At 35.0% G+C, this 16,263-nt stretch overlaps 1 protein-coding gene across 2 annotated transcripts in view; it reads left to right on the top strand.

Annotated features, from left to right (window-relative positions):
* efl1 (elongation factor like GTPase 1) overlaps nucleotides 1–16,263 on the top strand; it is a 227,601-nt gene that overhangs the window by 181,861 nt on the left and 29,477 nt on the right. For both annotated transcript variants that reach the window (XM_692092.10, XM_068222543.2), the window contains exons 18-19: nucleotides 7,259–7,637; nucleotides 9,151–9,712. In XM_692092.10, the coding sequence (XP_697184.6) occupies nucleotides 7,259–7,637; nucleotides 9,151–9,712 (941 nt within the window). The remainder of the gene's footprint in view (nucleotides 1–7,258; nucleotides 7,638–9,150; nucleotides 9,713–16,263) is intronic.

The following is a 16,263-nucleotide window of genomic DNA, read 5'->3' as shown; positions in this document are numbered from 1 at the left end:
ACAATTATCCTTCATTTTTTAAGTTTTATGGTCTTTTTTTCTGTTGAACTCAAATGAGATATTTTGAAGGATGTTGGAAAAAACAGCTATTGACATTCATAATAAAAAAACAAAAACATACTATAAAAGTTAATGGCTAAATAACCTTTTAATTTAACCCTTTTAATTTTCGCCCCTGTTGTGTTGGAGTACTTGTTTCACCCAAAAATGAACATGTATCCTTCGTTTTTAAAAGTTTATGTAGTTAGTTTAAGTTAAACACACAAAAAAAAGATATTCTGAAGAATTCTTTTTTCTTTTTTTTTTTTTTTTTTTTTTTTGCCTTTCTCGATCCAAACGAATCCGTCATTTCAGCAACTGGTGGCAAAAAAATCGAATAATTTGCAGATGATTTAGTGTTGCATATGTTGAAAAAACATTACTATGAAAGTTAATGGCTGTTTTTTTCCAACATTTTTCTAAATATCTTCTTTTGAATTTTCATTTTTAAGTGAGTTATGACTTTTTTAATTACAATATTAGCACTTTCAAAGACTTTCAGCATTGCAACAGGTGAAATCCTTTTGTTTTATTTGCCTCATATCCAGACGAACCCATCATTTCAGCAACTGATGGCAAAAAAATTTTTCAGATGGTTTAGTTTTGCAATTAGTGGGTTGTGAAAGTGATAGTTCACCCAAATTTTAACATTTAGCCTTCATTTTTGGGGTTGAACACAAAAGAAGATATTCTGAAGAATGCTGAAAAACAAAAAGACAGCTATTGACATCCATAGTACATCCACAAAAACATACTATGAAAGTAAATGGCTGTTTTTTTTCCAACATTTTTAGAAATATCTTCTTTTGAGTGAATCATCCCTTTTTTAAATACAATATTAGCACAATACCCTTAATTTCCACTCCAGTTGAATTAGAGCATTGCAAAAGGTGAATTTTTTTCCCCTTCTCCTATCCAAACGAATCCATCATTTCAGCAACCGGTGGCGAAAAATCTGACATTTCACAGATGATGTAGTGCTGCAGTAAGTAGGCCGTGATTGGCTGAGCAGCTCTTTCCCTCGGGTCAGACAGAAGCACTAGTAGCCCATGAGAGCAGAGTCAGAGGTGACGCCGGGTCCATCCTGAGGTCAGGCCGCCTGCAGCGCTCGCTGTAAAAATAACCCATCAGACCTCAGTGTCAGAGCAGTTCAGCGCCTTCAGAAACGAGGTCAGCGGACGATCACATCACTTCCTCAGCAGAGAAGTGGGTCAACCGCCAAAACTCACGAGTGCTGATCTGTGCAGTTTAGGGACGCACATTGATTAAGCTGAACATTAGCGATTCTGTCATCCAAACATTTGTTGATTATGGAGTTGTTGTGCAGCAGTGTGTCACATGTCAAGGCCAGCAAAATGCTATTGAATATGGAGATTTGGTGGATTGTGCATTGCTGATTTTCATGCTGTCAGCAAATCCATGTCATTAATCACAAGTCTGTTGACTAACTTGACTGAGCTTTTAGTACTATAGTAAAACAGCACATTATTATTAATAAAAGACATTCAATATGAAGATAATAGTTTTTCATGATGTAACAATTGAAGATTTCTGATGGTTGCATCAGGTTTTCAGGTTTTATTGGGTTATATGTTTTAAAATAGTTACTTTGTTAATTAAAAAAATTATATATATATATATATATATATATATATATATGAATAGTTTTGTTGCAAAATGAGATATATCCGTTTTGTGAAACGTAGTTATTTTACATTATTATTTATTACATTAACAGTCAAGTTCATTCACAATTTTTGTCCAATTATCTATTACTTGAGCTCAGTGAAAGCCAGGAACACAATATTTTCAAATCCAGGATATTTTTTTATTTAATTTTATAAATAAAAAATTTAAAAAAATTTATCCATAAATAGTTCATAAATAAGTCAAAAAACGTGCCAAAATGCAACAAATTTATCTTAACAGTGTCAAACATCTAAAATTGTTTAAAAAAACTATACATCATAAATAAATGGAATAATATATACAAAGATTGACTAATAATAATAAGATTCTGAGTTAGATTTGGCCAGAATGTACACAACATAACTTTTTATTATTATTATTATTATTATTATTATTATTATTATTATGTATATATAATATATATATATATATTTTCATGTTTGTTAGTTTGTAGGTTTGTGTGCATGTTTGTTATCATGTTTGTTTGTTAGTTTGTAGGTTTGTGTGCATGTTTGTTATCATGTTTGTTTGTTTTAGTTTGTAGGTTTGTGTGCATGTTTGTTATCATGTTTGTTTGTTAGTTTGTAGGTTTGTGTGCATGTTTGTTATCATGTTTGTTTGTTTTAGTTTGTAGGTTTGTGTGCATGTTTATTTTCATGTTTGTTTGTTAGTTTGTAGGTTTGTGTGCATGTTTGTTATTATGTTTGTTTGTTTTAGTTTTTAGGTTTGTTTGCATGTTTGTTTGTTAGTTTGTAGGCTTATGTGCACGTTTGTTTTCATGTTTGCTTGTTTTAGTTTGTAGATTTGTTTGCATGTTTGTTAGTTTGTAGGTTTGTGTGCATGTTTGTTTTCATGTTTGTTTGTTTTAGTTTGTAGATTTGTTTGCATGTTTGTTATTATGTTTGTTTGTTTTAGTTTTTAGGTTTGTTTGCATGTTTGTTTGTTAGTTTGTAGGCTTGTGTGCATGTTTGTTTTCATGTTTGTTTGTTTTAGTTTGTAGATTTGTTTGCATGTTTGTTAGTTTGTAGGGTTGTGTGCATGTTTGTTTTCATGTTTGTTTGTTTTAGTTTCTAGATTTGTTTGCATGTTTGTTTGTTAGTTTGTAGGTTTGTGTGGATGTATGTTTGTTTTAGTTTGTTGGTTTGTTTTCACGTTTGTTTGTTAGTTTATAGGTTTGTTTGCATGTGTATTTGCTTGATTGTTTGCTTGCATGTTTGTTTTCATGTTTGCTTGTTTGTTTGTAAGTTTGTATGTTTGTTTATTTGCATATCATTTTGTTTTCATGTTTGTTTGTTTGTTCACATGTTTGTTTTTTATATTTTTTTTATATTTTAAAATACAATAGATGTCTCTAAAGACAGGCTGAATTTTCAGCATTATTACATCAGTCTTGATTAGTTTCAGTGTGAAAAACAGCTGTGCTCCTTCACTTTTTATAACGTTTTAAACGCCACTTTTGATGAATTTAATGCTTCATTAAATATTATGCTTTTTCTTATCCACTGAATGTTTCAGCCAATTTAGCTCATTCTGTAAGCAGCTGCTTTTTCTGTGTTAACCTACAGTGCTGAACGTTTTAGATTTAAGGTGTTGTTGCAATCATGGCCATTTTAATCATGTTAATAATAATAAAGCAACTTGATATCCAGCATAATTGAAGTGTACAGGATCACTGCTGTGAAAGAGTAGACAGTACAGCTCCAGAAACTCTAGATTTAGAAATAAGGAGTAACTAATGAGGTTGCAGAAGCAGTAAGCGTGTGAAGCTCTTCACTCCAGGAGCTGTCAGAGCCTGCAGACGGCCAGATCCCGCTAGTAAACATTTTCCACTGGATTATCTGCTTCTCAAACCGTCCCGTGGCTGTCTGGATCTAACTGGATTACTGAACGGCTCGGGACGAAGACAGCAATCATGACAAGCGTCTGCTCCACTTAACAAAGCCCAGTGACCCGTAAGACCCGCATGTCCATTACCCAGTGACCCGAAAGTCTTCAGGGCCCTATCCATCCAAGCCATTATTGTGTATGAAAACATGAATCATGTGTCATCACCATACCATCATAACATGCTCTAGCTATGTTTACATCCATCCATTTTTGTGGGCATTTTAGGATATTGCATAAATAAGCGCTGAATGCTAAAATATATATATATATATATATTAAAAAAAGGTATTACACATAATTGTATTTGCGGTACACGTGATAAATGACATTTATTTTATGCATTGGTTGTTTATTTAAATTTGACCAATCAGATGGGCCCTTACTATATTTATCCCCAACTCCCCAGGAGTTGCTGTTCTGCTATTGGCTTGAGCGGCCTAAAGGTGAACCCAGAGCTGAAGATAAATACGTATTATGCGAGTCGAGATGAAAGAGGAAAATGGCAACAGCCAGAGTCAGAAAACCTGTTGAGGTTTTCACTCATTCATAGTATTTTTAAGACTAAGGCCTCTGTTTTAATGATCTAGGCGCAAAGTCTAAAGCGCATGGTGCAAAAGCATTTAGGGCATGTCTGAATCCACTTTTGCTATTTTAAGGACTAAAAAATACACTCTGCTTTCTGGCGCATGGTCTAACAGTGTTGTGCTTATTCTTATGAGTGTGTTTTGAGCATAACGTCCATTCCCTTAAATAGTCAGTTGCATTGCTCCATGCATACCTGTCAACATTGGGATGTAAAAATAAGGGATATGCTCACCCTAATAAGGGACCACCTAAAACCCCCCAACCCCCAAATAGCAACAAATTGCTCCAAACACGTCTTGAGCCTTATTGCGCCATGTGTATGATAGGGCACTAAATCTTTGCACCATGATAGTTTTTTAGTTGGATTTAAAAAATTATATATGTCTAAAACAAATCTTTTGATTTTTTTATTTTAATATAATTAAATCAATAAATGATTTTAAAACATGGCTAATAAAATAGCATTTTTTAAAGGAAATGTTATATTGTAAAAAAATATTGCTATCGCAGTACTCAACAACAGCATCACATATTTTTCCAGTGTTGTGCAGCACCATTTTAGGCTATACTTCTTTTACACTAACTAACATTAGCAATATATAAGCATGTTCATGAATCTAAAATTAATTTTGTGCACACGATTTACACACACACAAACACAAATAATTCCAATAGTTCAATAAACGTACACAGTTGCATCAGATACATTTGTAATCCTGTTAAGAGATAAACTATGATGGAAACACATTTACCAAATACATTCATTGATAACATAAAAAAAAGTTTTGTACTATGGTGGAAAAAAGAGGTAATTTCTCCGCTTTCAGACATAACTTTTGTTGTTCATATATTGCACTAGTTTCCCATGAAGTGACCATGTTTGCAGTAGGTGTTTTATTCTGAGATGTTTTATGTGATTTTTTGATTTAGTGCATTAAGTAAATTTGCAGTGTTGGATGGAAACTGAGCTGAACTGTGACTCTCTGGATGACTCTTTCTGTGTGTTTGATAGTCTTTAAGTGTTTATGTCTGTTTTCTCCCACAGACGCAGAGAGATTAATGTGTATTTGAATAATTTGTGCATGAATGGCCCATTGTAAATTAGATTTTACTGTGCCATAACGGCGTGCTTTAGAATCAGAGCTTGGCTCTTAGCATTGGCTGAACGCCAGTCTCGAGTGCCGGCGATGCTTTCCCTTCATGTCCTCCCAGTTAGTTTGAAAAAAATTAAGCCTTTTTACACAACACTGTTTCTTTTTGCTTTGCTTTTCTTTTCTTTTCTTTTTTTCCTTTTTGATAATAAACACTCCTGGTAGTTACTGTGTTTCTTGTGCTCTGTTGTTGTGCTTTGTGCAATGACTGTTTGTTTGACTTAATTCTAATGCAACTATGCAGTATTTTTAGGGATGTTATTATTAAAAATGTATTCAAATATCACACAGCAAATATTAATATAAAAGACAGGACTCACCAGCCACTTTATTAGGTGCACATGTCCAACTGCTCGTTAGATTTATTGATTCAATCAATCATACAGTGATTTGATTAATTGATTGATTGATTGATTCATTGATTCATTCATTCATTCATTCATTTATATATTGATCTATTCATTCATTCAGTTTCCTTGCATTTATTCATATTGAAATATTTAATCAATTTCCTTTCATTCATTCTTATTGAATTCAATTTGATTTATTGATTGATTGATTGATTCATTTATTCAGTTTCCTTGCATTTATTCATATTGAAATATTTAATTAATTTCCTTTTACTTCTCTAGGTTTGCCAAAATTAAGATCAGTGATTTCATATGTATTATTCCATTCTGCAAGACTTTCATTCATTCATTCATTCATTCATTCATTCATTCATTCATTCATTCTCTTATTTTGGATTCAATTGGATTTTTTGATTTATTAATTTAATCAATCAATTAAACAATCATACAGTGATTGATTGATTGTATGATTGATTGATTTATTGATTTATTCAATTGATTGATTGATTGATTGATTGATTGGTTCGTTTGTTCGTTCGTTCGTTCGTTCATTCATACATTAATTGATTGATTCATTCATTCAGTTTCCTTGCATTTATTCATATTGAAATATTATCAATTTCCTTTTGCTTCTTTAGGTTTGCCAAAATTAAGATCAGTGCTTTCAAACAGATCATTCCATTCCGCAGGAAGTTCATTTGTTTGTTCATTCTTATTGAATTCCGTTGGATTTATTGATTCGTTCATTCATTCAATCAATCATATTGATTGATTGATTGATTGATTGATTGATTGATTGATTGATTGATTGATTCATTCATTCATTCATTCATTCATTCATTCATTCATTCATTCATTCAGTTTCTTTGCATTTATTCATATTAAAATATTCAATCAATTTCCTTTTGCTCCTCTAGGTTTGCCAAAATTGAGGTCAGTGCTTTCAATCTGATCATTTCATTCTGCGAGACTTTCAATCATTCATTCGTTCTTTCATTTATTCACTCAGATTTAATAGGCTTGATTCATTCATTCATTCATTCATTCATTCATTCATTCATTCATATATTGATCTTTTCATTCATTCAGTTTCCTTGCATTTATTCATATTGAAATATTTAATCAATTTCCTTTTGCTCCTCTAGGTTTGCCAAAATTGAAATCAATGCTTTCAATCTGATCATTTCATTCTGTGAGACTTTCAATCATTCATTCGTTCTTTCATTTATTCACTCAGATTTAATAGGATTGATTGATTGATTGATTGATTGGTAAGTTGGTTGATTGAGTCATTTATACAGTGCTATATTGATTGATTGATTTATTGATTGATTCATACATTAATTGATTGATTGATTGATTGATTGATTGATTGATTGATTGATTGATTGATTTGATTGATTGATTGATTGATTCATTCATTCATTCATTCATTGATTGATTCATTGATTGATTGATTCATTGATTTATTCATTTATTAATTTATTTATTCATTCATTCAGTTTCCTTGCAATTATTGTACATGGAAATAATATTAATTTCCTTTTACTTCTCTAGGTTTGCCAAAATTGAGATCAGTTCTTCCAAACCGATCATTCCTTTCCGCGAGACTGTGGTCCGACCACCCCGAGTGGACATGGTGAACGAGGATTTAGGGAAGCAGCAGAAGGTGGCTGTGATTCACCAGGTGAAAGAGGAACAGTCGAAGAATCCAGAATGTGTTCAGGTGGACTCCAGCGGCCTGGTCTCACTCACAACCCCAAACAAGATGGCCACGGTCGGCGTACGGGCCATTCCTCTGCCTGAACAGGTCACCTGCCTGCTGGAGGACAATGTGGAGCTCATCCGCACCATGGAGCAGTTCAACCTGTCCGTCCGTGAGGGCAAGACTCTGGACATCAGCCAGAAGATCTTGGACAACATACAGGACTTCAAGGTAGACCTCAATAAACCATTAATGGGATAGTTTATCCCAAAAAAAATTTATTCTGTCATTTATTCTACCTCCTGGCTTTAAATATATATATATATATATATTTGAAGAATGATGGTAGATGGAACACATTGACTTCTGTAATAGAAAGAAAACTGCCTATAGAAGTCAATTGGTGCCAACAACCAGCATTCTTCAGAATATCTTCTTTTGTGTTCATCAGAAGAAATAAACTCAAAGATGGTTTGAAAAAGTAAACGGTGAGTAAATAATGACAGAATTTCTATTTTTGGGTGAACTATCCTTTTTAGACCTTGTTTACAATAGGTGTAATGGTTTGCGTCCAATGTCAAAAGTCCCAAAATAACTAACCATACCACTTTTTGGGGCCCTAGGGTAGCTAGCAAGAAAAAGACAAGAGAATGAAAACATAGGAGATGCCAATTTTAAATGCAAAACTAAAACATGACACCATAATACCAATAATATATTATTAACAGTTTATTGATGCAAGGTCTATTAAAGTTTTTTTAAGGTTTTATTTTTGTCTATCCGAGCTTTATCTATCTGAGCTTTTTGAACTGGAATTATGCTCGGTGGTACTTGATTTTATTTGTTGAGATTTGATTTGATAACTCGATGATTGTAATTTGTTATTGATGGATATTATTATTGACATTTGATGGCACTCTCATTAGTAAACACATTATAGAACAGTAGACATGTTGGAAGATTAGTCGACTAAAATTAAAATAATAAAAATTAAATCATTTTTGTTACTTGGCATAATACACTATTATAATAACTTTTATGAACCCCTGGAGTCAGGTCCATTTATTTGTCTTTTTTCTGTCTTTTTTTATACAGTTAAAGTGAGAACTATTAGCCCCCTTTTGATTTATTTTATTTTTTTTAATATTTCCTAAACGATTTTTAACAGAGTAAGGAAATTTTCACAGTATGTCTGATAATATTTTTTTCTTCTGGAAAAAATCTTATTTGTTTTATTTCAGCTAGAATAAAAGCAGTTATTAATTTAAAAAAAAATATTTTTTGGACAATATTATTAGCCCCTTTAAGCTAATTGTTTTGTCAATAATCTACAGAACAAACCATCGTTATACAATAACTTGCCTAATTACCCTAACCTGCCTAGTTCACCTTATTAACCTAGTTAAGCCTTTAAATGTCACTTTAAGCTGTATAGAAGTGTCTTGAAAAATATCAAGTAAAATGATATTTACTATCATCATGTCAAAGATAAAATAAATCAGTTATTAGAAATAAGTTTTTAAAACTATTATGCTTAGAAATGTGCTGAAACAATCTTCCCTCCATTAAACAGAAGTTGGTGAAAAAAAAGACAGGGGCGCTAATAATTCTGACTTCAACTATATATATATATATATATATATATATATATATATATATATATATATATATATATATATATATATATATATATATATGGTTTTTAAATATTTAGCTTAATTTTGTCATTAATTTTCATTTCAAGGTGAAGTTGGAGAGCCACCTGCAGGGCCACAAATGGAGAAATGCAGTGGATCATATCTGGGCGTTTGGTCCTCGCCGCTGTGGCCCAAATATCCTCCTCAACAGCATCGAGGGCTACAGAAGACCCTCTGTATGGCAGTGTCTGGAAACCGAGAAAACTGAGTCCAGCGCGCTTCGAGACTTCGACAACAGCATTGCCAGTGGCTTCCAGTTAGCGACACTCGCCGGCCCCATGTGTGAAGAGCCTTTGATGGGTGTGTGCTTCTCTGTGGAGTCCTGGGACATGAAGATTTCCACACCTGTAGCTCAGCAAGACTCCGTAGATGAAGGTTCCCAGCCTGCAGAGCTTAATAATGAGCATTCGGAAGTCTCTCCTGTGAGCTCTAGCCGAAGCCGGAGCAAAGCAGAGGCTGCTGGGAGTTCGGTTGACTGTTACGGGCCATTTTCAGGTCAGCTGATCGCCGCTGTGAAGGAGGCCTGCAGATACGCTTTCCAAGCCAAACCTCAGCGACTCATGGCTGCGATGTACACCTGCGAGATCATGGCCACGGCTGAGGTCCTGGGTAAGCTGAGTTTATTCACGTTTCTTTGATTAAAAGACTGCCTTGGATTTAAAAGTCTGAGTGTGCTAGTTTAGGCTCAGTTCAACAAGACAGTTCAGATGTTTTTTTTTATAATGTGTTAAAAAGTGTCATGTTGGGGGCGTGTACACAGCTCGCTGTTTTAGGGGCGTGTTGCTTCACATAAAAATTAGTTTCGGCTTCCCGCCCAACGAAACAAGGGGGCGGAGCCAAGAGCTCCCACACTCTCTGTTTGCAACAGACAGGCTGACAGAGAGATCAGCATTCAGCCGAACATGTACGACTCGGACACAGACCAAGCAGAGAGTACAAAATCAAAGACAAAATGTGTCTTTGTATAGTCTCGGTGTACAATTGCCGAGCTTGTACACCGAGACTAATAACCACACACACTAAATTAACTTTGACTGAGGCACTGAATGAACCGTGACACGGCACACCTGACACTCTCAGTGGCGCGGTTGAAACATGAAGTGTCCCGAATCATCGCGCCACCCAGCGCCATGCATTCCAGAACTCCAAACACAGCCCTCCACCAGGGCAAACACAACGGCGCCACTTCTGGTGTGCGACCTGCAGGCAAGTTTGTTATGAGGCAACACGCTTGCACTTTTCCAGCTGCACCTAAGATCACAGGGAGCTTCTGTGTTCGCGAGAAATGCAAACGCTGAAGTTTAAGGTACACGCAGTGAAAAGTACACGTTTGCAAACCTACCAAAAGGTACAAGCAATAATTCCGATTACAGCGATAATGTGGAGAATATCGATCTTGTGTTAAGTCCAATGAGCATTACATCTAAAAATAAAGCAAGGTTTAGCTTTAGTGATATCGCTTTGACTCAAACGGTAAAAATGACGGATGTGAAACAGGAAATTGAGGATATGATCGTGACGCGAGGCTGTCAATCAATATTGGTGGGCAGGGGAACCGCTCTCCTACGTCAAGTTGCGGTCAGTCTGAGAACCGCTCCAATTGGTCCACCGTTTTTATGTTGAAAAAAAAAGGACTGGGTGTGTTTATATCACCCCAATATGACGATCTATAGACTATACCTACACACATCTGTCCAAACAGCTTGAAAAGTAGATTTTTTTACCATAGGTGCCCTTTAAATAGATCCAAAACTCTGTCTATACCAGAGATGCCAAAAGTAGGGCCCGCGGGCCAAAGTTAACCCATTGTAACCTTTGATTTGGCCCACCATCCTATCTGAGAGGAGAAGTCAGTATAATGGAGAGGGTTGGAGCAAATGACTTTAAAACAGAGATCGTCATTTCTAATATTACGTAACTTTTGTTTGAATTTATTGCTGAGCTACAAAGAAGCAAAATGGAATTAAATGTTTCAATTAAATTTTGTGAAAAAATCAAAAAAATGTTTAAATGTAAATACTGTAACTTCACGAACAGAGGACTATGCAGAAGACATCATTGAGAAAATCAAGGCGCTAGTGTAATTCCGTACTAAATGAGATTGTTTTGATTTTATTGTAATAAGTTCATTATTAAATGTAAAAAAAAATTACTGTATTGGTTAATATAAAGCAATGTTTTCTAGTCATTTCTAAACATTATTTATTAAACTAGGAATTACCCATGGCAACTATATTTACCTTTATCCCACTAGCCTCAATCAAGTTTGGTTTTTGGCCCTTCATAGGAAAAAGTTTGGGCACCCCTAGTCTATGCTGAGTTTAGCCAAAGCACTGAATAAAATATATAACTAAATCCATCAAATTTTTCAGTAAAAACAGCAGCTGTGGTTGGCAGAAATGTGATAGGAACCTTAGAAAAGGTTTTGAATTATTTACAGTTAACTATTGTATTCCATAAATTTAATATCAATGCACCAACAGTTTGAAGTACTAACATCTACACTAACATCTACCCGACAAAGGTCTTGTGATCGATCCCAGTTGTATAAGCAGCAAATAATAACTTGACTTGGCAGAAGGTCGATTTTTCTGTTGAATCATCTGTTGAACTGCATCCCAATCGTCACAAATACTGCAGAAGATCAATTGGAACCCACATAGACCCAAGATTCTCAGAGAAATCAGTCAAGTTTGGTGAATAAAAATCATAGTTTGGGGTTACAATCAGTATGGGGCGTGTGAGAGATCTGCAGAGTAGATGGCAACATCAACAGCCTGAGGTATCAAGACATTTGTGCTGCCCATTACATTACAAACCACAGGAGAGGGCAAATTCTTCTTCAGTAGGATAACGCTGCTCCTCATACTTCAGCCTCCACACAGGTTCCTGTAAGCAAATATTTCAATTCACTTCAATTTAGTTCTAAAGCATTTTAAAACAACGCAGTCGACCAAAGTGCTGACAACAGAGAGTAAAACAAACTTTAAAATACAAGTAAATAAACATAAAAAGTCAACATCTCACGCTGTGCTAAAAGCCAAATTGAACAAGTGGGTTTTAAGAAGACATTTAAAAACAGTAATGGAAGAGGCTTGTCTTATATACAACGGCAACTCATTCCACAATTTTGGTGCTGCCACAGCAAAAGCCCGATCCCTGCCAGATAAGGTCAAGGTGCTCCAGGATTGGGCTGCCCAGTCACCAGACATGAACATTATTGCGCATGTCTGGGGTAAGATGAAGGAGAAGCATTGAAGATTAATCCAAAGAATCTTGATGAACTCTAGGAGTCCAGCAAGAACGCTTTATATTCCAGATGACGTTATTTGAATCATTACAGATATGTATGGATGCAGTCCTCCAAGCTCATGGGAGTCATACACAATAATAATTATTTTTTTCCACTGCAGCAGGACTTTATATTATATACTGGACATTATTTCTGATAAGTGACAAGACTTTTGTTCAAGCAAAGTCAAACCTTACTGTCCTAATTTAATAATTCAAAATTAAGGCATGATCATATTTTATTTTGGTAAAATAAGCGTAATCTAGAGACCTTTGCCTTTTATATTAGCCACTTCTGATACCAAATTATCAACTAAAAGTAAAGGTATTATTTTTTTGTTCCTAAAACTTGCATAGGAAGCAAGACTTTTGTCAGTGTACACATTTTACCTTTGTATACATAAAAACAGTGATGAGAGAGTCACATGATGAACCAAAGCTCATTACAAACAGCTTTTTCAAAAACAGAGAGGCATACTAATATATATAAGACACTCAGTGTCATTTACACAACCACTAAACACCATTAAGGTAACACAGATGAAACTAAAGTAATGAAGAGTTATTTATCCAAAGTATATATCATTTTAAACTCTAATCTAATCTCTGTTGAGAAAAACAACTCCAAAACAACTAAAAAGAGCCATTGTAATATCAACAAAAAAAGCATAAAAAGCGTTATGGAGGGAATTCTGGGATGGTCAGTTTACGGTTATTCACTGTATTTAATAAGAACACTTACTGTTAGTCAGGTTGCAGATTTTTACTGTATCTTTTATCTAGTTTATCTTTTTTTTACCATTAAAATTTGAGCCATTTTAAGTGCTCTTTTACTAATAAATAAGCTCATGTAACAAGCTGTCATTTTGCCAGTTTTGCCAATATATGCTGGTTTTACTAAAAAGAAAGTTTGAGTTCTGAAAATGTTTCTAAGGCACATTGACCCCTTATATGTTAAAACATCAAATGAAAAAAAGATTTTTCTGACAGTCACATGTTTAATGGGGTTTAAAATAAACTGAAACTGAGAGGAAAAAGCCACTTAGACGAATAGTCCACCCAAAACCAATCATTATTCATTCACCCTGATGTCATTCAAAACTGGTAGAAACCCGGATCAGTGAATAATGACCTTTACTCCAATCTGTTCTCCACACAAAACTATCGTGTGACCTGGAATATGAGACTTTTATGATCCTTTTATGGCACTTTTGTGAAGTGCGATGGTCCCAGTCGTCATTTACGTTCATTAAATTACAAACAGTGGCCAAGACATTCATCAGAATCCACCTTTTTTATGGAATAATGAGAGTCACTACAGCCCCAAATCAAAAAGAAAAGTTGTGACAGTATATAAAACACTAAATTTACTTAATTTGTATTTAATTGCAGATAATACAGCAAACATTATTTGATGTGTTATAATAATTATATACAACTCAAAATAAACACATATTCCAATTTTGGTTCTAACAACACCTTTCAAAAAAAATTAGAGCAGTAAAGTATTTACCTCATTGTAATGTTGCCATTACTTTTCTCAACACTTAAAAGACGTTTAGGGACTGAAGACACAAAAGGATGAAGTGTTTCATGTGTAATTTTGTCCCATTCTTCCTGCAAACAAGTCTTAAGGTGAGCAACACTGTGGCTTGTGGCTATGCGCTTCAAAATGCACCATACATTCTCTATTGGAGACAGGTCAGGACTGCTGGCAGTCCAGTCAAGTACCTGTATCCTCTTCCTCTGCAGCCTGGACTTTGTAATGTATGCATAATGTGGTTTTGCGTTGTCTTGTTGAAATATGTATGGGTGTCCCTAGAAAAGAAGGCAGCATATTGTGCTCCAAAATCTTGATGTACTTTTCAGCATTAATGGTGTCATCACAGAAATGCGAGTTACCTTTGCCAAAGGCACTGACACAACCCCATACCATGACAGACCCTGTTTTTTGGACTTGTTTTTGGTAGCAGTCTGGATAGTACGTTTCTTCTTTGGTCTGGTGCACACAGTGTCCGTTGTAAAAAATAAATCCGTAAAATTTACGGTAAAAAAACGGCAGCTGTGGTTGCCAGTACTTTACCGTTAAAAACACGTTACAAACCGTAAAAGTAATTTTTCATTTTTACAGTAAATTACCATATTTTAATAATTTATCGAGGTAATATGTCTGTATTTTTGAATGATCAACATCTACACATCTTTTGTTACACAGTTAGACACGTTAGCACACCCACATGCAGGTGGTGATGAGGAAGTTACATAATGAGCCGATGCTCATCACAATCAACTTCTCCCATGAGCAGAAAAGAGTATCAGCATATAGAAGGTGCTCAGTGTCATTCACACAGCTACTAAACACCAGTATGGTAACACGCAAAGTCGTGAAATAAACATTGTTTATCAGCATTAGATGTAACATAAATCTCTAATGTACATAACTGATGGGGAAACAACTAAAAAGATCCATATTAATGTCAACCAAATGCATAAAAAGTTATGTGCCATGCAGGGAATTTCTGGGAAAGTCAATTTACAGTTATTCGCCGTATATATTAAGGAAATATACCGTTAACCAGGTTACAGATTTGTACTGTAGCATTTTTACAGTTTTTTACCGTTGAAAGCACGGCATTTTTTACAGTGTGTCCGTTTCTCTTAAAAAATACCTGAAATGCTAATCTGACCACAGTACATGTTTTCAATGTGTGAAGATCTATCCCAGGTGCCTCTAAGCCCAAAGAAGTTGACGGCGCTTCTGGACACTGTTAACATATGGCTTTCTTTTGGCACAGTTTAGCTTTCACTGGAATTTGTATATATAACTACATATTGTGGTACTTGACAAAGGTTTGCCAAAGTAGTCCTGAGCCCATGTGGTGATATCGCTTGTGGAGGAGTGACAATTCTTGATGCAGTACCGCCTGAGGGATTAGAGATCAGGGTTGTTCAGCTTATGCTTGTGCCATTGTCCTTTACGCACTGAAATTCCTCCAGATTCCTTGAATCTTTTAATGACCTTCTGCTTCTGTTGAAGGTGAAATATCCAAACGTCTTGCTATCTTTCTTTGAGGAACATTGTTTTTAAACATTTCAATCATTTTCTCATGCATTTGTTGGCGATTCTCAGCCCATCTAAAGGAATAGACCTTCACCCTATCAGTCGACTAGACCCTATCACCTGTTGACATCACCTGTATCAAATCACATCATTATTTAACCAAGTTTACCTGATTACTAGCCCTAAACTGCTCCCCTCCTAACTGTTTTTTGGAATGTGTTGCAGATCTGAATGACAGGAAAGCATGTATATTTACAAATGAAATGAAGTTGACTAGACAAAACATGAAATATTTCATGTTTATATTGTCTGAGTGCGTAATCATGACCTTTTGATCAATCTTCATATTGTCTGCAATGAAAGACAAGTCAAAGTAAATTTGGGAATCACTACTTTCTTTAATTATTTGCATTTTTCATACTGTCCCAACTTTTTCTGAATTGAGGTTGTAGTTTGGAATGGCGATTAAGTCAATGATCATTTTTGGCAGAAACATCAGTCAAACCAATCAGTGAAGCCCATATACAAGTCAACCTATACCTTAAATAAATCCACAGTGGGATATGCTGAAAACGCCTATATATACCGTGCAAGAAAGGGAAATTCTCCCTGGTTCTTGATTGAAAGCTGATGTGAAACAGCCATGTACCAGTGTGATGCCGTCATAGCGGCAGCGTCCAGAACAAAAGCTAAATTGTCTGGCCGACATGCCTGTGTGAAATGAACCCAGTTGAAGGAGTAAGAGAATCCCGTCCCGCGAGCACCAAAACCTCTGAGAAAATCAGTCAACCGAGGCCAAAGGGGAGAA

Source organism: Danio rerio, chromosome 7 (genome assembly GCF_049306965.1).
Source record: "Danio rerio strain Tuebingen ecotype United States chromosome 7, GRCz12tu, whole genome shotgun sequence".
NCBI lineage: Eukaryota > Metazoa > Chordata > Actinopteri > Cypriniformes > Danionidae > Danio > Danio rerio.
The sequence above is the reverse complement of the archived record's forward strand: the minus strand, read 5'-3'. Positions and strand labels throughout refer to the sequence as shown.